This window comes from Peromyscus maniculatus, chromosome X, assembly GCF_049852395.1.
Source record: "Peromyscus maniculatus bairdii isolate BWxNUB_F1_BW_parent chromosome X, HU_Pman_BW_mat_3.1, whole genome shotgun sequence".
Lineage (NCBI taxonomy): Eukaryota > Metazoa > Chordata > Mammalia > Rodentia > Cricetidae > Peromyscus > Peromyscus maniculatus.
In genome coordinates, this window is record NC_134875.1 from 61,942,016 (window position 1) to 61,967,543 (window position 25,528).

The 25,528-nt window shown below is 35.6% G+C and overlaps 1 protein-coding gene across 4 annotated transcripts in view; it reads right to left on the reverse strand.

Annotated features, from left to right (window-relative positions):
* The window catches only part of Diaph2 (diaphanous related formin 2), a 748,266-nt gene that overhangs the window by 690,648 nt on the left and 32,090 nt on the right, over nucleotides 1-25,528 (reverse strand). For 2 of the 4 annotated variants that reach the window (XM_076562122.1, XM_076562123.1), the window contains exons 2-3: nucleotides 4,207-4,239; nucleotides 1,291-1,467 (exon numbers count right to left, since the gene is read on the reverse strand). In XM_076562122.1, coding sequence (XP_076418237.1) covers nucleotides 1,291-1,467; nucleotides 4,207-4,239 — 210 coding nt within the window. The remainder of the gene's footprint in view (nucleotides 1-1,290; nucleotides 1,468-4,206; nucleotides 4,240-25,528) is intronic. The other 2 variants (XM_076562125.1, XM_076562124.1) reach the window with 1 other exon arrangement.

Below are 25,528 nucleotides of genomic sequence, written 5' to 3' on the forward strand. Positions count from 1 at the left end.
CCAAAGACATAAAGGCCCATGTGCTTTTGAAAAGGAATCTGTCTCAGAATTACGAGAGGTATACTGGATAAGAAGCAAAGCCTGGAAAATGAGCAGAAGAACAGTTAGGACTCAATCTTAGTAGCTACAAGAAATAACTACGAGAAGGACTGTCTAAGCAATGAGAAAGGACGTAGATCCAACAGTTGTTACAGAAGCTGAACCAATAGGATCTGACCAGCAACTAAGAGTTAAATGAGAAAAATGGATGGAGTAGAACATAACCCCATACTGCTGAACTTTAAGGAACCTTGAATATGGCAAGGGCACTGAACCCAGAAGACACTGTCAATGCTGCCAAAGAACTAGCTAAACTGATCAGAAACTTAAAGTTATAAACTTAAGTTTTGAGTGAAAAAGAAAAGACCGAAAAAGACAAAGTGTTATTAACAAAATAATCTCAAAGAATGTTTCTGGGTTTATTGTTATTGTCATTGTTTTTTGGCAATTAAGTCAGGACAATGGAATAGGAAACAGAAACAATCGAGTGACTGAGAAATATTAATAATTAAAGATGGAATAGGGCTTCTTTGACAAAGGAAAGGATGAGACAAATGTTACTGCATTCTTTTATATAAAATGTATGTTGATGTGTAAGAAGAGAATGTTAAATTAACAAATCATGTTTTGATATCTCTAAAAGAAATCTGGTCAAGCTAACCAATGTGAGATGGCCCAATATTTCATTTATCCCTTTTCCAGACATAAAGTGTTGAATAATCCAAGTATTATGTTTATTATTTTAGAAATAATTTAGGCCACACAAAAAGAAACATAAAAACTCCACAAAATGTAAATTGTGTGACTGCTGCTAATATGAGAAAACAGAAAGAATTAATTTCTTACTTCCAATTACCATTTTGTTGTTTATTTTACACTCTGTCTTCCCAACTGTATTTCATATAATCAACAGGCCTTGTAGACTTGGGTGCACTTTGTTTTGGACCAGCAAGCACACAAATTAGTTAATGGAAAAATTGATCTGGTGTGCCACAAACTACAAAATACTAAAAGATGAAGAGCAATAAATCTGTCGCTGATTTTAGGCACTCTGACTAGAACAGATAGGCATTCTAGCAAATAAACAAACAAACAAATCCAGATATTCGTGCAAATGCTTCTGTTTTGTCAACAAGGGTTGATGCTGTCCTTTATATGACATAAACAGTCCATCACAAACATCCCTATTTAAAATGCAGTGCTAGGCTAGACACAGTTTAAAATGACAATGAAATTAGAGGGTGAACTCACCATCATTTTCTCAAAGAGGTCCAGAACTTCCTTTTCAGACAAATTCAGAGATCGTTCATCATATAATGGCTGAGCTGCTGGAAACTCAGTCATCGCGGCTTGAGAATCAATAGGATGTTGAATAAGAGGTTTTTCTTTTTTGACGGTAGACTTTCTGAAACTTGTAATTCGGTCACGCTGCAGAGAAAAAATAAAAATCCCTAAGAAAAAGATCAGGAGCCAGAAACGTGAAGAATGGAAGCATCAAAATGGCACTTAGTATAATATATATTATTATAGTCTCTTGACAAAAACGTTATTGTAAGCAGCAAGCTCCAGTTAGAGATTGGACTATTTTGCAACCTTGAAGTCGTTATTAAGCTTCAGAAGTCTGGGGGTAAAAAGAACGTGCCTCAAAAGTAAAACTTAGTCACTTGTCATTTCTGTTTTGCAAAGGAAGAGACACTTTTGATCAAAATCTTGTGGCTGTTTCTGAGAAAATGGGTCTTTGGTGCCAACTTCATGCTATGGAAAGAGAGAAAGAAAACAGGTACTGATTTCAAACTCAAAGGGAAATTTAGGGTAATGTTTTTCTTCTGCATACTACAAAAATTGTAACAAGTATATATGAATAACTGTCAGTGTAGCAGTTGACTAAACTGAATAGCATGGAGTCTGAAGACAGACACAGTGAGTTCAAATCCAAGCTGAAAAAATCAGTATATCAGAATCAGTCATCAGGAAATTATTTTCTGTCACTGTTTCCTCTTTACACTATAGGTTAATTGTGAGAGAGAAATACACTTGCTGTGTGTCGATGTTATTACTTACTGTTATTACTATATTCCTCAACTTTTCCCTTCCCAAATATTTGGCACCTATTGAAAGTGAAAAGAAAGCTAAAGCACTCATTCCATTTGCTGGAAATGTAAACAAATACCTTTCTCATCCATATATTATTCTAATGAACTCACTACTTTATGGATATTTCCTTTAAACCATTGATACCATATATAATCTCTAACAATTAGCTTGCTCTTTTCATACCAAGGGAGTCAAGGACTTTGGCTGCATGTCAACAGACCATTTGATTTGAGAGCTACCAAATATTTGACATCAAACATTAGTAACATTCATAAAACTGAAGGCAACTCAGTTTTATTCTGGTGTCTGTTAGAAAGCACATGCAATATCACCAGGTCACATTAAGCAAGCAGGCATGTTAGCTATGAGGACAGTGAATGTGCACTGTCATGTTACCACAGTCCTTTTAAATAACCTTAAGAATACAAAAACATTACAAACATTACTACAGTTTTTATGTAAAACTTTGTTGACACTCTAAGAGAACATGTGCTTTATTTTACTGATTGAAATAATGTTTCTCTTAAACCATAATATGTACTTTGAAGAAAGCAGTCTTAAGCAGCTTAGTTAGGATTACAAAAATTATTTGAGTATATGGTTGCTTACAGAAAGATTATAGAAACCATAATATTTTAGAGCTGGGAAAAAAATGAAATAACATCTAAACCAACTCCCTCAACTCACAGACAGTTAACTCACTTAAAATCATGAGTCCCTGGTTCCAGTCTTGGCTTTCACATTACAATTATTTCTTTAAAATTATTTGCACTGTATTATTAAATTTTGTTTTAACACTTTGAGGGCAGCCAAGTTGGTTTAGATAGGTAGTATCTTCACACAACTCAAGAAAAATAATTTTAGTAATCCCAAATAAACTGAGTCAAGTTTTACTTAAAGATATGGTGGACATGAAAGCATTTAAATATGCAATTGGCCACTAAATTAATATATCTCTTCCCCATTCACTTCATATCAATTAAAAATATTTATACAGTCCAGGCTTTTGTACTGAGTATCGGCATTACTAACATATAGATTTGATATGTCTATGTGCTTCATTTTAGTGCAAAAAAAAAAAAAACGCTTTTTTATTTCAGTTGTATTTTGGTAAGAAGATTAAGTCAAGCTGTCTGTCTACTTTCATCTTCTTAGAGCAGGAACATTGTTTTACATCTTTTGTAGATAGGTAACTTCTTGCAGAAAAAAAAAATGAAACTGCTTAAAATACTATTCAAGAAAGTTTAAGTATAAAGAGTGCATTTAAATATTAGCTTATAAATTTTGCCGGGCAGTGGTGGCACACGGCTGTAATCCCAGCACTTGGGAGGCAGAGGCACGTGGATCTCTGTGAATTTGAGGCCAGCCTGCTCTATAGAGCTAGTCCAGGACAGGCTCCAAAGCTACAGAGAAACCCTGTCTCGAAAAACCAAAATAAATAAATGAATAAATTTTAATAAGAATTACTACTGTAGTCTGAGCTTGAAAACCTGTAAGCTTTTAAATTCAACACCACAAATCTGAATAAGATAATGAACTTAATTTTTTTGATTTGTAAATAATTTCTTCTAATATCAATATTTAATGTATTCAAAATTTATTTGGCTATCAAAATAGAAAATGTTCATGTTTTCCAGGGTCCACATTTATGCACCAAACTTTAAAATACTTTTTGGTATATAGTAGGATGATAAAAATATATAATTTAGCTGGGATCTAACCCAACTGTTCATGTAAGTTGCTTCTGTTTTTGAAGAAGAGTGAGGCACTGGGTAGCCCTGGCTGACCTAGAATTCCCTATGTACACCAATCTGACCTCCAACTTGCAATAATCCTCTTTTAGCCTCTGGAGTGCTAGAATTACAGATATGCACCATTATGCCTGGATACAGTTGTTATATTAATATGTGAAAAAGGAGAAATTATTCTATTGGTAATTATCCTATTCTGTTCTATTTTCTAAATATTTAGTTACTTTATATGTTGCATATTTCCATGCTTTAATGTCCACTTTTTTAATGAAAATGTAACATGCAGAAGCAATGCAATAACATGCTACTCACACCACCTTACCACATCATCTGCCAAAGTTTTTATTTGAATGTTCTATTAAAACCAAAAGGAAACAAACAAACAAAAAAAAAGTCAGATAAGAGAAATTCCTAGGTCAAACAAGACAACAATAACTGAATGAATTGAATGATTCTCATTGTTTATCAAATATAAATTGTCAAAAAAAATTATGAAGTTCAACATTCAAATAATACATCCATTACAAAATGAAGAAAATTGTAGGAATTACAAATGAAGGCTTGGTTGGGGGAAGGGTTATCTATTTGTCTTTAAATATGGATGCTAAGATCCCCCTTTCACATCTGGTTCAGTATAACAGTGTTCAAATATGACAAATGAGTCAGTGAAATTATCTTCCTCTACAGTCTTTGAAAAGGTTTGGTAATGACAATTATTTTAAAGATGATTAAATTAAAATAAAAAATAACAGTAGCAATGTCACGTACAACCACCATTACTTAGTGAGTAAACTGTTAAAATATAACAAAACTAACAATTCAATAAACTTCAGGATTCAAAGGGTATTTCAAAGTCTTACAATAGCATACAGTCAGTATAAATTCTAGATCTCATCATTTAAGTATAGCCACACATCACTTCATGATGGTGATATGTTTATAGAAATGTACAATAAGTGACTTCATTGTTAGGTAAACATCACAGAGCATACTTAAGCAAACAAGGATGTCATTAGATGATATACTATTACAGGATCACCATATGTGTAGTACCATCTCTGTCTCAGACTCTTCACGGAGCACATGACAATACACTAAAATGTCATTTAAGACATAGATTTAGGGAAGAACCATTCCACAATAGTTAGAAATTGAATTTAGCCCTTCTGACTTTTTTCATAATCTTGTTTCTTACAGAAGAAGCTGAATAAAGTATATTTAACATGGTTGTGGATGTTGGCATGTATTTTTACTAAGTAAAATACAGTGCTTTCACTGCAGAGAATTCCATTGTGAGTTTTCAATAAGTCAAAACTGCTTGTCTCAAAATCTCAGGAAATTGCCTACAATTACTACTATCCTCTCTGTGCTATTAAAGATAACCCTTCCCGAGAACAGCTGCGGCAAATGTACTAGTGCATGAATAGATCTTCTTTGTATTTTGAATTCTTCGATTCCCTCAGGAATTTAAACTTCTAATCCCTGTTCTAAATCATCATAAACCACAACCAATCTTTATTGCCTTGGAAAAACAAAAGAGGGGCTTGGAAGATGGCTTAGTAGGTAAATTGCTTACTGAACAAATGGGAAAACCTGAGACTGAAACCCACCTTAAGCCAGGTGCAGTACTGTGCATCTATAATATCAGTACTCTGACAATAAAATGACAGGAGAACCCATGATAGCTAGTGAGCCGATCAACCATGCAGGAAAGAACAAAAAAGAGGCCTTGTCTCAAACAAGATAAAGAGGTGAGGACCTAGAAACACCCAAAGCTGTTCTCTGACCTCCATTCATGCATGAACATGCTCTGGAATGTATGTATACACACACACACACACACACACACACACACACACACACACCATACACACAGAGGCACATTCACATACCCACCACATACATACACACATTTAAGTGCCCACACAGACACACACGTGCCCACACACATATATACACATATATACATACATACTTGCACACACAAATGCATCATACACAAGTACAAAAGACAAAAATAGGGATTATTTACATCAAAACTAAAGCAATCTTTAAAAGATTAATTCACCTTAGAACTTTCTCCACCTACTATTTTCTCTTGAGTTTCTGTGGTGGGTTACAGAAAATTTCCATGCACAGTGATAGCCTTGATTTCTTGTAAAGCACAATTACAGATCTGAAGTGACCCTGCTAACATCTGACATGAGCCTGTCCACCTGGGTTTTTGAGATAGATTACCTAACTCTTAAAGCAACTTCTGCTTTCCTTTTCTTCCATTCCTTCAGGGTTATAAAGTTATGATTGGAAACATCTATATCTCCAAAGCAAGAATATAAATTAGAAGAAAAATGATTTGCTGTAGTCAAATTCCCTAAGTTAAGGTACATGTATGTCAGAAATGCTTCAAATCTGTATCTCAATTGAACACATGTTGACAATTTAATCAGTGGAGACAAACACAAGAAAAATAGAAATGTTATCTTTTCACTTGGTTTTACAGGAAGAATATTCTCACAGTTCTATTTTTGATTTGATGTTCTTTTTGTTGGGTGAACTATAAGATAATCTGCGTAAAAATTTTCATTTTACAAATAAAAGTGTACCATTTATGCATTCCATTTGTCTATGCTTAAGACTTCTACATTACATCAAGCTTTATTTCCAATAGCCTAAAGACTAACTGTTCAGTAAACACACACACACACACACACACACACACACACACACACACACACACACACAACCTCTACCTCAAGCTACCATCAACTGTTATTCAGATTTTCTTAGTAACCTCCTATCTTGTTTCCCTTACTTTATCTTTGTTCTCTTACAGTGAGTTTTGAAAAAGGCAAAGTTTTGAAAACCAAAGTCATGTCACTCCTCAGCTCAAACCTGCAATGACTCTATTTTCCCTTCCAAAGCAACTCAGAGTCATTACAGCGACTGCAAGACCCCTGACCTCACTTCTTACTGCTTCCTCTTCATTCAACTAGCTCCATTCACACTAACCACCTCACTGCTCCCAAGAAAAGCAATCACCCACAGGAATTCACTCTTCGCTCTGCCTGCAACACTCATTTCTGTTATCTGTACAACTTGCTCCTTAATCCCTAGCAATGTTTTTTTCTCAGTAAGGCCTACTCTGGTAACACTCTTCTAGTAATAATGTGGGCCTAATCCCCACATTCCCTTGTTGTTCTTTCTTTCTTCCAATAAAATTTAATATACCAATCTATCGCTATTCATTGTGTGCTGGCTTTTGCTTTGTTTTCGCTAGTGCTGGGGATGTAACCCATGGCCTTGTACATGTTAAGCAATCGCTCTTCCACTGAGCTACAGCCCCAACCGTCTGTTCTGCTCACTATAATGTGAGCAGTATAAGGATAGGGTTTCTTTTCCGTTGGTTTTAGGCAGTGTTTCTGATGCCTAAAACAATGTTTGGTACACTAAGGCTCAATAATGATTATGACTGACTCTCATACTCCCTTTCATAAATATTTAATGCCTTTTGATACTGTAAGGACTAATAACCCAAAGGCATTCAAGCGCTATATGACTTGGCCCCAGGCTACCTGCTACTTCTTCCCTCTTGACCCTTGTACTACATAAAACAAAAACTGAAATCTTTTACCTAGTGCATGTCCTATGATGTCCTGTTTGTAGCTTTGCAGATCCCTTGACATGGAATGTTTATTATATTTCTATTTCTAGAGTGCCTCTTAAATTTAAAATTTGACTATTGGCAAACCAAATGTGGAACCCTGGTTGAAAATAAAACTGGAGAATGACTGTGCTCTATTTTATTCTTGAAGAATTTTTTTCCTAATATTTACTTTCAAGAATGATAGAGCACCCCAAGGCACAAAGCAAATTATGTACATGTAAAAAATTATCGCAATTACTTATGATAGAGAGCCATAAAGAAAAACACTCTGCTCTTGATTTCTTGATTTATAAATTTTATTCTACTACAGAACATACATTCTATATAAATGTGAACATTTACTGTAATAAGGCTATTTTCTAATACATTTCTCTTACTAAAATATTTGCTTTCAGGCGCTAGAGAAATGGCTCGGCAGTTCAGAACACATACTACTTTTGTAGACTATACAAGTTCAGTATCCAGCACCCACATCAGGTGGCTCATAACCACCTGTAACTCCAGCTCCAGAAGATCCAAAACCTTTTCTGATCCTGCAGGAACCTGCACATACATTAGACACTCAGGTAAACACATACACACATATGCATATAAACAAAAATAAAAATATTTATAATTTTGATTTCACAAATACCATAGTTCATAAATATCATGATATTTAAAACCTTTCTTTAAAATTGTTTGAGAGAACAGAAATGACCATGGTGTGCTGAAAGGAAAATCTTCAGCAAACACAAAGAGACTGAGTTTCAGAAATTGTGACTTTTGGCCATTCTATACTAAAAATCTACTGAAATCATAGTATAAGTCACAATTAAATGATTAACAATAGAAAATAGATGCTTTCTGCAACGTGACGGAATGTCAATCAAAATGAAATGTACAAAAGCAATCCATTACAGTAACAAAACGACACCAAACAGGAAGTTCAAAGAACTGTAAAGAACTGCTTTGGGGAAAGATTAAACCAATCACCTTCATATGAAGTGATCTTGAAAACACATTCCACAGAAAAACAGTATTTAAAAAAAATAGTTAAACATCATTTCATTTCTAAATGTTCTTTTAGAAAAAGTTCTCAAATCATTTCTGAATTTAATTTATATAGATGTAAATATCTTTTCCTCAAAACACATGGAAGTAAACATGGATCTTACTCCTTTGTACAAACTATAGAGCTATACATACACATGGACTTAAAAAAATACAAAACCAAAATATAAAAGTGACCCCCAAAATTGGAATCACAGCCTTGAATTAAAAGCACTGATTAAAGTCATTTTGGTAAGGTTTTGTTTTGCAAATCTAATGATAATGGTCATTACAGTGGGGGTTTATTACATCAATAAGTATAGTGACCATATATTTTCATTAAATTCAACTCTGAAGAAGCAATCAAACTATGCATTAGTCAAGCAATCAGAGTTTATTAAACTTCATTTATGATGAGCTATATTAAATATAACAGTGCAGTATTATATAGTATTATCTAATTATAAAAGAATTGCTCTATAATCTCAACCCCTTAAGAATAAGAGAAATGGTGGACTTACTCATAAACTCTAATGTTGAAGTTCTGATTGCAATGCAAAAGATCATTATTGCAAGAAAATTAAGTTTTAATTTTCTCAATCAGGCAGAAATTAACAAAAGCAGCAAGATGTAAAGAGTCAACTCTCTCATGGCTAATGTTACATGGAAATACAATGCTTTTATAAACATTGTGCAATTAGTCTAGCACCACAGAAATTGGACAACAAAATTGGATGTAGTTCAAAAGTCTCATCGTCAACTCAAAAACTCAATCACTGTATTTGACAACTTTCTTTTCGTTTAAAGAAAATCAATAAGTTGACCATTACAACAAAGATGAATGGTCAATTATTCACTCAGCTTTAAGTATCTTGCTTTCCAAAAGGGCCAGGGCAATAGGACACAGAAAGACACATTCAAATCAATGTAACAAAATTTGATCATCTAGTATATAAGTTCTCATTTAGAGATCAGATGATTGAAAGAACAATCACCAAAAAAATGTGGAAAGGGGAAGTGCTGTGTGAGTTCTGATGAAGCAGTACCTTTCCAAGTTAGAGAGATAATGAGGAAAGGGAGTAAGGGAGTCAGTACCCACCAGGCAGGGTTGGATTCCTCTACACTGCATGTATGCCCAATACCTACTTATTCAGATTGGTAGCAGTCATACTAGGAAGTAGTTCTGTCTTCCAACTTTTAAGATTTTATACTCTGAACTTTTAAATCTAGCAAGACCAATCAAAAATAATTCCAGGTCATTTGAATACCTAGTAATCAAAATCAACATTCTAAGCAATCACTGAAATCTTTCATAGAGATTTTGTGTTAGTTTAGTAGCTCTCTGTTCTATTTATTTCACTGAGAAAATTATCTATAATCTGGTTTTTAGAAGCAAGCTCAACGTAGAAGTTTGCTTCTAGGATGATGGGAAAACAAATTTTAGCTTTCAACATCAAGGAAATATTTACTACCTGTATATAAAATTACCCTCAATCATTCTTTCATCTCCTTTCTAACATAAGGTCATTTTCCAACAGGAACAAATCATCTTAGGCAATAGTGTCCTCCATCACAATTAGCATTCATGAATAGATGCTAAACGAACTAGCAGCATGCTAAGCAATGCAAATTTAAAGAGACATGGCCCTGCTTTCAAAGGCCAAAACACTAGCAGATGAAAAGATGAACTTATTGACATTAAGCTCTAATTATCCTCCTTACTTTGCTTGTTAACATCTATAACCATTCATTTCATCATTTAAGTAGAAAAATGTTTATATTTTTGTAACATTAAGCACACCATCTCAGAAATATTGTCAAGTTAAAGCCTCAAACTTTAAGCCGCCAGAGTTTTTGCTACTACAAATCAAAATTCTTTCTGCCATTGTTCTAACAAAAAACATTCCTTCTGGGATCTTCTTCTCAAGCTGTTCTTTCGATGTAAAAGAATAAAATATTTATATACAAGAGATCAAATATAACATCAAAGTCCAGGGCTTCAGTTTTCTTCATGAAGCAATAGACTAGTACTATATTAAATTAGTTTTGTTAGTCTGTCCTAAAAAGATATGAGCTCAATATGAAATGAACTGTACCACCATAAACTTGAACATCAAGACAGTCAACTATGATATGGGAATCCAATAGTCTCTTCCATTTAATAAGCATGATCCACCTTAGGACATGCTCAGGAAATGTATGCTGGCCACTTAGGTGTTCAACAAAAGTTCCTAATAATGAATTAGTTGAATTCACTTAATATCTGCATTAAGCAAAAAAAAAAATGTAGGAATAATCAAGCTTTTTATAGTAGCACAGAAATTACATTTGTTTGCTATGTACTAAACCATCTGAGATAGGAAGAAGAATTGGACATGAAAGTTTTTCCTTCTTGGACTATGCATTTAAAAAAAACAGGAATAGAAAATCTAGCTTTACATAATTACAGATATTTCGATGCAGTAATTAGTGCATTAGATTACACTTGGATCAATGAATTAGCCAAAGGGAAATCGATGTTTAATAAATAAAATTTTACCTTCTCTGTTAACCAATGGATGAATGAATTGAGCAAACATTAAGCAAGTACCCACTATTAAACAACCAGCACTTTATGGTACATAGACGTATAAGACATGATTCCTTCCTTAAAGCAAATGCAATCTAACCAGCAGTAAAACTAACCACATAAAAACAAGTCAGTAATGAAATACTAAGCTCTAAAGTCTGCAGCTTCTCATCCTCTACCACATTGTGCTCTATTATCAAGACAGAATTCATTGCCCTCTATCTGTAAGACCTTGTCACTATTTACTTGTTGTATTCTACTTATTAGAAAACAAGTCCCCTCCTAGCAGAGATTTTGAGGGTCTCATTAGCTCTGTAATCATTAACACTTTGAACAATGACTGGCACCTAATACCTGTTCAAATATTTGGTGGATAAATTCTTTTAAGTACAAAAAGAATTCAGGGAAGAAATGGTTTAACTATTCCTGAAGTGGAACTTGGTTGAGAAACTCTGCTAAGAATTGCACACTAATCCCTAGATAGGAATAGCCATGAAGAGGGAAAGAAGGAAAAAAGTCAGACAGAGGAGTGCTTCAGGGAAGTTTGGAGGAGAGGCCTTAGGAAACAAAAGATTTAAGAGGAAGGGCATTAGATTTTCAAGATGCAGGCTGTGGTCAGATTAGAGTCACTCTTGAAAACTACAGAGGGTATTTTTCACAACATTTGCCAACCTCTAGGGGTCCTGAGGACTTCTTTATTCACAGAAGGGCAAGGGGTGTGTGTAATGTTTTTAAAAAGCTGAATTTGGATAGCATGGATCCACAATCTTCTCTGGAACTTGTGAAGCCCGATATGTTTTGGAATTCCAAATAATTCAAGTTTGAGAAACATGGTTACATGTACAACAAATAACAAAACATATCCACGAAGACCCAGAGTAGCATACTGAATTGCATTCAGGTTCAGTAATAAAACAAGGATGTTCCACCAAACAGCCTAAATAAAGTCTACACACAGACTTAAGTAGGCCAAATTTTACAGCCAAATTATAAAAGGCCATTTTCAGAGTTTACAGGTTTTATAAATTCAGAAAATGGTTGTGGCCCCATGATATTCATGACTGATTGAAGAAAGACTCATAAGCTCAGGAGAAGCTTGCAATAGTTAGCTTGCAATAGTTAGCAAGTTTGGTCTTTTCTATGTATGTATCAGCAACCTTCTAATGAGTGTTGATTAGGTGCTAGGCATATATAAGAGCCTTATATGTTGCCTCCCACATATTTCAGCCCCCACAATAATGCTATGGAAGAGAATTATTATTCTATTTTGTATTAGTATTTTTAATTAGCACGTAAGCCATATGATTAAGATCCCATGCTTTGGGAGTTGGAGAGATGGCTCAGTGGTTAAAAGCACTGACTGCTCTTCCAGAGGGCCGGGGTTCAATTCCCAGCACCCACATGGCATCCAGGGACCTGATACCCTCACATAATGTACATGAAATAAATTTAAACAAATTATTTTTAAAAATCCAATGCTTTGAAACTTCTATCTCATTCCAAAGTCTTCAGTAAACAGTATGGGTCAGTTTAACACTTCTGGTTAAGGCTTGAGCTTGTCAGTCTTGGCCTTTCTTTCCTTGACTATTTTGCTAGACTTACAGTGCTTATTCCACCTCACTATTCTTTCTTCTTCAGTTGGCCATCTCCCATTCATCCTTTCTGCTCTTAGCTAAGATTATTGTTCTCCTGTAGTAAGTGACCCATGGTTGCTGACCTCCCCCTTTTGTAATTACCAGATTACAATTATTTGCTATTACCTCCCTTGCTATATTGGAAACATAAAGTAGTCAAGATTAAAAATCTCTCCTCCACCTCTCGGCCTACATATCAATCTCTACACAGATCTTTCTCCTCTCCCTTTTGTATTGTTTATTGGTGTCATTGTTTTCAGAGTCTTCCTGTGCAGATCAAGCTAGCCTCAAACTGTCAATCCCCCTGCCTCACTCTCCTCAATTCTGGATTTTCAAGCATACACAACCACATCCAAACTCAGGACTAGTTCTCATTATTCTTTGTTCCTTGGGGATTTTACACAATGTCTAGCATAGAGTGAAGATTCAGATTTGTGATGATTGATGGAACTGGGGCTGGGAGAAGGAGGGGTGACAGAAAGAAAAAGAGATCCAATTGTTATGATAAGAGCTCAGATTAGGTGGTAGCAATTGGAACAGAGAAAGCTGTTAGTATATGTAATTTTGTTTAAAATTACCCTTGTTATTGAAGCAATGTACCCAGACATATGATTGTTGTTTGTATTAAATAGAGTAATTTAAATATATGCTGTTGTGATTACTATCTTTACACCACACAAATAACCTCTAAATGGCTATGATTACTACTACTAGATACTTCACCTTACAATGACTTGCCATGCATCTTCTTCAAGCAGCTTTTATAAATAACCACATCATTTAGTTTTCCAAAGTAGCTGAAAAATTAATCTGACAAAACAAAATGATTCACTCCTTTAAAAAGCTTCAAGAACATAAGTTGCCTAAAACTGAAAATTACACCTGAATTTTGAATATGCTGTTATTAAACCTAATTTTATAGGAAAGTGCATAAAATTCAACCAACGATTTAAGTTAATGTCATTACCAGTACTTTTAGCTGATATTTCTCAATTTCCTAACAATCCACAATTCAGGAATGAGGCAAATCTAAAAGTCTATTTGTTTAGCCCAGGTTTTTAGCTCTTGAGAAACATAAATTCTTAGGTTTCCATATAAAAGCAGAGAGCTTCAGTTCTGAGAAAGAAAGGCAGCCTTTTACAGACTCACACAAAAATTAAAAAAAAAAATTATAAAACCAACCTTAGAACAATACATTGACAAATATTTTAAAACTAAGAAGCTTGAGGAGAATATGATTATATGGTAGCCAAAACTAATTCAATTTTCGGAAGGTTTACAAAAGGTTTTGAAATAATTCAGTATTTTCAAAATGTATAAAAATGTGTCAACTTTATTCTTCTCAGGATAGGCTTCTGAGTCTTTGTTCAATTGCAGTAGCTCTCTTAAACACATTCATCTAACAGTAAGTCTCAATTCTGTATTTATTTTCAGTTTTTAACTCACTTTTAATTTGCTTAAGGCATTCTCTTCTGAGCTACCAAGAGAAACTGTCAAAATAATAAACAGAACACCAAAAATGTCACTTATAGTACTATGATTTACAAATTCCATCATAAAGAATTAACAGGTAGTTTTCATTTTGGACACGTTATTATATTAGGCAAACAACAACTGAATTAGTGTTTACCTATACAGGCCACAAATTTCTTCTACACTTGTGCTTGTCAAAATGAACTCTTCACAAATTTGGATAACTTTGCATATGGAAAGATAACAATAGCTAATAAGCAGCAACTATAACACTGTATCATTACAAAATAAAAAGCAACGAATGACCTGCACATCCCTTTGTCTGAAAAACTTCTAACTGAAGTGATAACACTTGCAAATTTATGTAACAAAGCAAATGACTCAAGTATTTTTAATGTTGTGAATCACTTAAATGCTTCAGTGCAAAGATTCTCAGGCTGAAAACATACCATTTTTCTTCCTTTTCCCCTAGACTTTAGGACAACAGTGGTGTTTGATATATTGATCACAGATTGTATGAAGCCAGAAAATATGAAGATGCTATTAACCTCTTCTATTAATTCTTGGACTTTACTGATGGCAACAAAGAATTTCAACCTGTATGTAAAAGCAACCTCTTTCAAAGGGACATGTATCGTATATTTGCACCTAGCTCTTCAGCCACATTAAACTTGCTAATCAATCACTCTCTCTCTCTCTCTCTCTCTCTCTCTCTCTCTCTCTCTCTCTCTCTCTCTCTCTCTCTCTCTCTCTGTGTGTGTGTGTGTGTGTGTGTGTGTGTGTGTATGAAGAGAGAGGGGGGGCGTTGTTTTAATAAAAAGAGAAAGTCTAACTTCTCCAGGATAAATTTGAGAAGTTCTAAACTTATTTTAATAGCTTCTATAGACATTCCTATTTTCCATCCCTATTTTCTTCAATGCTGAAGAATTTGGATTGATAACAGTTTGGCCAATTAGGAATTAGAAGGTTGAATTTAAATGCCATACAATTGACAGAATAATTTACCGTCAGTGTGAAATGAAAATATAAATGTGCTTCAACATTTACAGAATTTCTCTTGCTGTGTTATCTTGAATTTTGGCCTCAAATTAATATGCCAGCAGGATAGGAGTGGCCAAGAAATATTATTTTACAAAAATACCTAAATTGACTTCTCACCATTACAATTCTATTTTCTAATAGTGTTAAGCTTATGCAATATAAAATGACTCATTTAATAGCCATAATCAATACTGCAGAAATCTACAACATACATGGGCTGTTTATAGATAGCCCTGCGATGTGTAGCTATTTCTATCACTGTATCTTCATCCAGAACCAAAGTTCTCAAATGATGGTGAAATTCATAGGTCAACTTAGTGTTCATGTTCATGTGCACACAAAAACACACATATACACCCCTATAATACACCTTCAGATTCATGACCAATGTAAGTCCAACTATCATCTCTTTTGGAACATTTTCTGTGGAAAATAAACAATTGGACTCAAGTTCTAAACATGTTTTTCTTCCCTACAGGCAAGGTTGGCTGCACTAGCAGTAGTATACAAGGAGATAAAAGAAAAGCAAGTGGCCACTTATTTCAGTGTATGTGTTCAGAGAGTGAATGGCAAAAGACACACTCCAAATCCAGGCCCTTGAGTACCTGAAATGAGAAACAGTGGGCAATGCACCCTTCTATTAAAAGAAAATATCCTGGGATCTAAATGCCTTTATCAGAACTGCCTCAAGAGTACTTAGAGTGAACTCCTTCAAGAGCTTAAGTATAAATTTGATCCACCAAATTGAAAGGCTGCTGCATTTTCAGATATCCATTGAACTTATAAGATCTCAAATTTCATAAACTATATATAAGCACACTTCTACTGGAACTTTAAATGTTGAGCATTTATCTTAGAAAAACACTAGAATATATTCTTCCCCTTTTAATACTATAACTGAATGTACTACATTAGGCAGTTTCTTTTCATATGAAATTCAGAAATGAGACTACATGTAGACCCAAAGCTATAGACAATACCCCCTTGGAACATGCAACTTAGATTTTAAAGAAGTAGCTGAAAAGAATGACCAGTGCTTTTGTGAACTACAGCATGCTTTAAGGAGGCAGTAAATACCACAAAATACACCTTTTATTACCCCCAACACCTTGGTTCATATTTGTTTGTGGTATTTATTAGAGTATATAATTTCCACTTACAAAGTAGGGATTTCAAGTTAAACCTGACTCTTAAGCTTGGGAACATGCTCCATAAATGGGTTAAACATGGCCCTGTATATTGGTTAGTAATGACACATTTCCTCAAAAGTACAGAACTGCATACTTAGGGTTCCTTATCAACTGTTTTAAATGTCTCACCCACAAAACAATAGTTAGCCATTTAGACCTTGCCTAGCTTGCTTATTGCCCAGTTTCAATGCAAGAAGTCAAATAAATAGATAGAAGAAAATGGGGGAGGGGAAAAAGGAAGAGAAACAAAGAGGTGAAGAGAGAAGGATCTAAAGAGAAGGTGTACAAGAGAGGATGAAGAAAGGGAGTGAACGAACAAATGAGAATCTTTCGAGTTATCAAATTGTGAAGGGCAATAACCAGCAGGGAATGCTATTGGTTTTTAATTTCTATGCTGAAATGGGGAGAAAGAAGAAAAGTTAGTTAGACCTAAAGAGGTAATCAGCAGTGTGAGTACTACTATTTAAGAGTCACTAAGCACTGCATGTTCTTACATTAAATCTGTAATATAGAGACTACCTCTATTTGTGATTAGTAAACATAGGCACATAGAAGTTAAATCAAACTACTTTGTGTGACATTCCCTGGCCTGCATGCAATATAACTGTGCCAGCTAAAACTACACCATCACAAAATGAGTAGCAAGTACCATCCTATGGGGTATGTTGCATGGTTGGAAACACATCCACACCCAATATAGTTACTAGTTTCCTTGCTTAGAAGGAAACAAACATAAGTTCCCACCCTAATGTCTTATAACATTTACCTAGCTACTTTCAGAATTCAAGCAAGGGCAGGAGAGCACAAAGGTCACATGGCTGGAAGACTACTTCTGATGAACTTAGCTTGTGTAAAAAGGCTATTGGTTTTATTTTCTGACACAGACCTTTCCAGGTGTTCACTAGTCAGTATTTGACTAGCCTACTGTAAACCACAAAGTAGTAAGCAGAAACTGCATGCTCATGAGCATTTCAGAAGATTCTTTCCCTATTTCCATGAAAATATAGACGAAAAATGTTGTGAAATAAATGCTAATGATCTCTGTAAGGAAGATGAATTTTTTGTTTGGATTTGCATTAAAAATATTTATTGTATTTATTTAAATTACATGACAAGAAAATTACATTAGACATAATAAATCTTAAAACAAAAATTAAAAATCTTCCCAGTTTTTGCTCTTATCTACCTAAATTTAATTCCAGTGACATAAGAAGTAAAGTACATTAACTTCATCTCTCAAGGATTTGACAATTTCAACATAAACTCTGTAGACAGTCAATAAGGAAGCCTAACTTTATTTGACAGAAACTCCCCTCAGAACTCCATCAAGAACATAAAACCATAAAAGTAATGGCCTTGCTAAGTGAAATGGGGGCAGGGTTGAAACCACAGTAAAGTTCTTGGATAACTAGACAGGAAGTAAAAGGCTTGGAAGCCACTAAGGATGGGACCCCTTCCTCAGAATCACCTCAGGGCCGCACATCTCACATCCCTGCTTGCACACCAATCTTTAAGAAAGGGAAGCACCAGACATTGTTGCCCATGCCTTTATCCCAGCACTCAGAAGGCAGAGGCAGGTGGATCTCTGTGAGTTCAAGGTCAGACTGCTCTACAAAGGAGTTCCAGGCCAGCCAGGGCAACACAGAGAAACACTGTCTCAAAACAAAACAAACAAACAAAAAAGAAAGAAAAAGAAAGAGAAGCATCACAATTGCCCCTCCTTAAGATTTAAAGTACCAAATGAAAGATAGAGTTAGCTGGGCTTTGATAAGGGACTTCAAGGGAAAGCTTGTAGGGCATGGCTATATTTTATAGATTTTTAATTTTTTTCTCTTTATCTTCAAAGCACTTTGTTACATGTTTAAAAAAAATTAGGAAGCTGGGAATAGTGGCACATGCCTTTAATCCCAGCACTTGAGAGGTAGAGGCAGGTGGCAGATCTCTGTGAGTTAGAGGGCAGCCTGACCTAAGCAGTGAGTTCCAGGACAGCCAAATAAAAAATAAATACATAAAAATAAAAATAAAAAAACTGAGAACCTGAGATCTGAGTTCTAGCTGACATTGGGTGGAGATATGACATTCTTTTGTGGATGGTTTGATTTTGGTTTTTTGGCCTTTTGGGTTCTTGAGACATTCTAAACTAGCCAAACCATTTTAAGATTAAAAAGACACTACAGTCATTTCCCATAAGAGTTAATCCAACTTAACCTATCAATTATCTGGTCAGGAAAGCACTCCCTTGAAGAAATGTAAATAAGATGAAATAAATAACTATGGGATAAATAGGATATGTACTTATACACCCTAGACATCACCCTGCAAGGTGATGCTTGCAGACCATGATTGTTAAACCTGCTTACTTTCCTGAGTTCTAATAGGAAGAGCGTAAGTTTTCTTTAACCCTGTATCTCTTTGGATACAAGCACAAATCCTAAGGCTACTTATCTTGATGCTCTACTCTGCCTTTCTCTGTCTCTGTGTCTCTTTCTCTCTCTCTCTGCCTCCCCCCACACATACTTCTCTCTGAAGATTCCCACTTGCTATGCAGTTGCTTACAGATCTTCATTGCCCCCTTTTTTTCTGTGTTTTAAATCAAAAGTCTAACTTTTCCTTTCACCCCTTTCTAGTTTTTCTTTGGATACTGGCCCAAATACTAAACCTGCTTCTCATCACACCTTGGTAATTCATATTCTTCCACCAAATGACCTTCTCCCTCACCCCATGCAAGTGCTCACATATGGTCCTGATATATTTTTCAGATGCTAATAAATTGATCCTAGCTCTAACTTCTGGATTGTTTATTAAAGTTTTTTATGAATATGACCATGAACCAATAGAAGGAAATGTGTAACAAAATGAAGTAGTCTATATAAACCTAAAAAACTAAAATGCCTTCTAGGGTCTAAACCCATAGAGTTTCAAAAGGGAAAATACTGAAACTGAAAACAAATCAGAAAGGATTACTTCAGAAATAGCCATCTGTAACTGAATAGTTCATTGCAAGTTCTCAGGAAGTACATTAACCAGGAGTAAAACTTGTCAAACTGATAGGAAGTTTTCTGCCAAAATCCATGTGGTGTGACCCATCCAGCATAAACATAACATTTCCTCTTACTGAACAGTGATTTGGATTTTCTTCTACCTTCTCTTCTCACAGCCAGCATAATGAATGAGAATTTCTAGCTTAAAGCCACACAGACAACATAATCTAAGCAAACTGGAGTAAGTTTGAAAGTCTTACAGAGTTTTACATGAGTTTTTTTTTTCCAATGGTCAATTATGAAAACATCTCAAACATTATGGGATACAGCAAGACATGCTTACTAAAGAGGATAAACTAGAAATTTCTTGTCAGGACTAACATTCTGGTTTTGTGCTATGCAGTAATCCCACTCCATCTGTACTTTGGCTTCCAGAGTTTCTGCTCAATTGCAGCCTCAAAATGTTAACATTTGCTTTGAGTCTTTCAAGAAAGAATACATTCACATAACTAATACTGTAGTATGCTGTTAGAATTATTCTATTTTATTTTTAGTTAATCTTACTGTACCTAATCTGTTGTTGCTGTTGTTGTTTTAATATGTATGAGTGTTTTGCCTGAAAGTAGATCTGTACACACCACATGAAAGCCTGGTGCCTGTGTAGGCCTTAAGAGGGTGTTGGATCTTGGAACTAGTGTTCCAGATGACTGGATAGCTATGTGGGTGCTGGGAATTGAAATGTTCTTAACCACCAAGCCATCTCTCCAGCCCCTACTGCTGTAAATCAAACTTTCTCACAGTCAAATATATGGGAGAAAAATTGTGTGTGTGTGTGTGTGTGTGTGTGTGTGTGTGTGTGTGTTACCACTATCTGTTGCTTCAGGCATTTAATGGTAGCCTTAAAATGTGTTCCTTATGCATAAAGAAACTAAAGACTGATATGCAAACCCAGAAGGAATTATTTTACAAGAAGAGAATGTTGCAATCAACAAATACCAAGGAATAGATACCATCATATGACCCAAGGGAGAACAATTTGGAAGAAAAAATACTTTGAAAACTGGGAGAAGATACATGTATACAGTTTGTATGAATAAACTAAAGTTTGATAAAGAAAACAATTGCCAAGTATCTACTGAGTAAAATAAGAGGAGACTGCCTGTATGAGCATTGTTGAGCTGCCAATTTTCAGGTGAATCTCAAAGATTATGCTGGAGTCTAAGCAGGAATGTTAGAAGGGCTTGGTTAACCTTTAGCACAGGTGCCTCAGTTGTAGAAGTAGAAAAGAATGGTAAAAATCTCAATTAGTTCAATTAGTTACATCAACCAGTTCAATTAGTTACGTCAAACAGGTTGTTTAAAAGCCAGGTCTCTGACTTCTAGTTCTATAGGATTTACCATATAAAACAACTAACACCCATACTCAAAATCAAATAAAAATATGTAAAACAAACTTGTTTTTTCAAAAATTTTATTACATTCTATTTATTATGTATGTCTACATATGTCTGTGCATGTGTGAGGGCACATGCTTGCTAAGGTACATGTGTGGAGGTCAAAGAAAAACTTGCAGAACTGGGTTTTCTCCTTCCATCATGTGGGTCCTGGGGATTGAACTCATGCTTCCTAGGGATTGTTCATGCTTGGCAACAATAGCCTTTACATACCAAGCCACCTCTCCTAGCCCAGAAGGAAATATTCAAGAAATGGTTTCCCACTTTAATGAACAATAGGCACCAAAGGACAGTGATCTTTAAAAGATAGTACATACAACGTACTAGAAAAGGGAATAGCCTATGAATATGAAAATTATAGGAACCAAAAAACATCTAGCACTCAACAATCTGGCACCCATTTAAAGATTGTCAATCCAATCTGTGCAGTAGCTCATATCTGCAATTCAAACTCTAGGGAGACAAGTCAGAAGATTGCCACAAGTTCAAGGCCAGCCTGAGCTACACAGCAAGATCCTGTCTCAAAAAGTCAAAAATAGCAGTGTATGGAAGCAACAGCAGTGTATGGAAGCACAAGCCTGATCTGAGAGCCCACCCTGGCTAGCTCAGTCAGTAGAGCATGGGACTCTTAATCACAAGGTCATGGGTTCATGCCTCACATTGGGCACCACATGATGGGAGGGAGGGAGGGAGGGAGGGAGGGAGGGAGGGAGGGAGGGAGGGAGGGAGGGAGGGAGGGAGGGAGGGAGGGAGGGAAAGAATATAAATTTATTAAGGGATGAAGTGAGTAAACAGACTCACTAATACAGAACAAGGAAGACATTGCAGCTGCTGATCACACCTGTCCTGTCCTTCTGCCCTGGCTGGAAGGGGACCAACAAGCTGCTTCACGCCGCTTAACTTGGTCTTGACCACCCAAGAGAGAGCAAGCATGCCTCCTCCTTAGTTTTAACTGATCATGTACCCAGAAAGGGCCATGCCCATTGGGTCAGAGAGCCCAAAGGTCATTGGTTAAATGGAATGATTTCCTACAACACAAGACTTAAATCCTAGATTGTCAAACAAAAGAAGTAAGTTTGTAGATAGCTTGATCAACGTAGTGAGTTCCAGGCTAACCAGAAGTACATAGTGAGAACCTATCTCAGAAAAAAAAGTTAATCTAAATGTGCACATATATTTGAATATATAATTATAATAAAAATATATAATATATTTTAAAAAACAAAATTTCAATAAATTGTTAATGTACAAAAATGAAAAAAATGGCCAGGTGTATGAAACAGAAAGATCTATAATGAAGCAAATAAAAAGGAAATAAAATCAATGAAATCTGTACCAGATGTTAAAATTAGCAGACCAGAGCATGGTATATATATATATATATATATATATATATATATATATATATATATATATATATGCAGACAAAACACCCATATGTATAAAAATTAAAAATAAATAAATCTAAAAAAATATACTTCTGGTAAATCCAAAAATATTTATGAAATAAAATACTTCTAAGTAACTGATAATTCAAAGATGAATGCAAAAGAGAAACTTGACATTATTTGTAACTAAGTGACAATAAAATCACAGCATATCAGAATTGTGAGATGCCGTGCAAACACTAAGAAGGACTTAGGGCAATAGATCCCTCATCGTCAAATAAGTTCTCCAAGACCTTTAGTAGCCACCTTAGGCAAACAAAAAATCAAAATAAACAGAAAAAATGAGGAAAATCAAAACCACTATAGGAAAAATAGAAAAATTCTTTGAAAAGATATATAAAATGATTAAGATTAAAAGAATTTGTAACCATGGTTTTATTACTAAAAATCAAGTATACAGAAACTTCCAAAATACTGAGAAAACTGCAAAGTGCTAACTGATTCTTGATATATGAAAGAGAAGAAAGAGGTTGGAGGGTTTTCATGGTCATAGCATCTTTAGGCATGGGGCATATGTTTACTGCCTTGACTATGGAGGCAGTTTTGCACATATGCAAAAATTAGCATTATGTTCTTATTAAATGTTTTGGTGTATTGTATGTCAGTTATGCATGCTATCTAATAAATAAACATCAATCTCCATTTACAAGGTTTAACTTTTAATGCACTAGAATATACAAATTCAAATCACTTGTTCCCTTTCAAAATTATAAAACTCTCCAAGGGGACAGAGTGTGATGGAAGTGGCTTTCTTATATTCCCTATGCAAGTATTTATATCTAGATTTACTTATTAAAAGGATACTAATTGGACATATTTGCAGTAAATTGTGGATTTATTATTTTATTGTCTCAATTTATCTGTACTGAGTTGCTGTCGCTATTTTAACAAAATACTAATATAGATCTTTATATGCCCTAACAAAGTGAAAGGGCGATGGCTCTCTAAAAGAGAGAGCACCAAGTAGATAAACCCTTCAGGTTGATCTTTTGTTTTAGAACAATGTCACAAAACAAAACATTTAAAAAATGAGACAAAAGCAAAGAAGAGACATCTTATTCTCATTCTATTTGTAAATCATTCTCTATTATAACACCCCTACTTTGGGCTATGCGTAAGTACGCACCAGATAGTAGTTACCCCCTCAAATCCTAATCTTTTAAATCAATAGTCAAACATGAAAGACTTTCTCTTAATTACTTGTACAATTTCCTCCAAAATAATATCCTCTAGTTCACTGAAGCTTGAAGCAAGAACAAGGGTAAGGTAGAGCATTACATTTCATCTTGAGTCCCACTTCCTATCGACTATGGCTACTAATGCCAATAATGACAGAAGACAAATTTTCACTGTTTAATGAACATTGCCATGCAAGAACATTTCTAATTCAGCCACAAAGATTAAAGTTTAAGGGCTGGAGAGATGGCTCAGTGGTTAAGAGCACTGTTTCTCAGCACCTATATGGTGGCTTACAATCATCTGTATTTCTAGTCTGAAAGGTTTCAATACCCTCTTTTAACCTCCAAAGGCACCAGGCACCCATGTGGCACATATGCATACATATAAGTAGGCAAAACATTCATATACATAAATATTTTTAAATTTTCTTTAGAGAATAAAGTTTAGCCAGGTGAGGTGGTACACACCTTTAACCTCACCATTGCAAGCACAGACAGGCAGATCTCTGTGAATTTGAAGTCAGCCTGGTCTACATAGCAACTTCTAGACCAGCCAGTTACATAATGTGGTGGTTTGAATGAGAATGGCCACCATAGGCTCACATATTTAAATACTTGGTTCTCAGCTGCTGGAACTGTTTGGGAAGGACTGAGATGTATGGGTTTCTTGGAGGATATGTGTCACTAGGGAAGGGCTCTGAGTTCTCAAAAGACTCCTGCCATTCCCAGTTCACTCTCTCTACCTACAATTTTCACACCAAGATGCAAACTCTCAGCTGTTCCTGCCACCATGCCTTTGCTTGGCCATCATGGACCCTTAGCCCTCTGAAAATGTGAGCTTCAAAATTAAGTTGTATTGGTCATAGCATTTTATTACATAGTAAGAACCTGTCTAAAACAAAACACAAACAGTGAAGTTAAGCAGTAACTGTCTGTAGACCATCACTTTCAACTCAATGTGACACCGCTGAAAGATTGCATCATAAGTTAATATTTACCTTGAATTGAAAGTCTTTGTTCTAAGGTTCACTGTCAACTGTTCAATTGCAAGGCTACTGTGTTACACAAAAATGAATAGTCTGAATAAATACTATATGGTCTAGATTTTCTTTTTACATGCATGGTGGAATACATCTTTAATCATGACACTGAGGAGATGGAGGCAAGTAGAGCTATGTGAGTTGAGGCCAGTCTGGTTTATATAACGAGTTCCAGATCAGCTACTGTTACATAATGAGACCTTGTCTCCAAATATACATACATACATACGTGATTATCAGAAATCACATGCAGATCTTGACAAAAATTTAAATTATATATTTTTTTTGAATTTTCTGGGTTTTTTTTATTATTATTATTATTATTTTACAACACCATTCAGTTCAACATAATAGCCACAGATTCCCCTGTTCTCCCCCTCTCGCCCACCCCTCCCCCCAGCCCACCCCCCATTCCCACCTCCTCCAGATCAAGGTCTCCCCCGAGGACCGGGGTTGACCTGGTAGACTCAGTCCAGGCAGGTCCATTCCCCCCTCCCAGACCGAGCCAAGTGTCCCTGCATAAGTCCCAGGATTCAAACAGCCAACTCATGCAACAAGCCCAGGACCTGGCACCAATGCACAGCTGCCTCCCAAACAGATCAAGCCAAATGACTGTCTCACCCGTTCAGGGGGCCTGATCCAGTTGGGGGCCCCTCAGCCTTTGGTTCATAGATCCTGTGCTTCCATTCATTTGGTTATTTGTCCCTGTGCTTTATCCAACCTTGGCTTCAACAATTCTCGCTCATATAAACCCTCTTCTTACTCACTAATTAGACTCCCAGTGCTCCACCAGGGGCCCAGCCGTGGATGTCTGCCTTCAGATTCCTCAGTCCTTGGATGGGGTTTATGGCACCACTATCTGGGTGTCTGGCCATCCCATCACCAGAGTAGGTCAGTTCCTGCCGTCTCGCGATCATTGCCAGCAGTCTTTTGAGGGGGT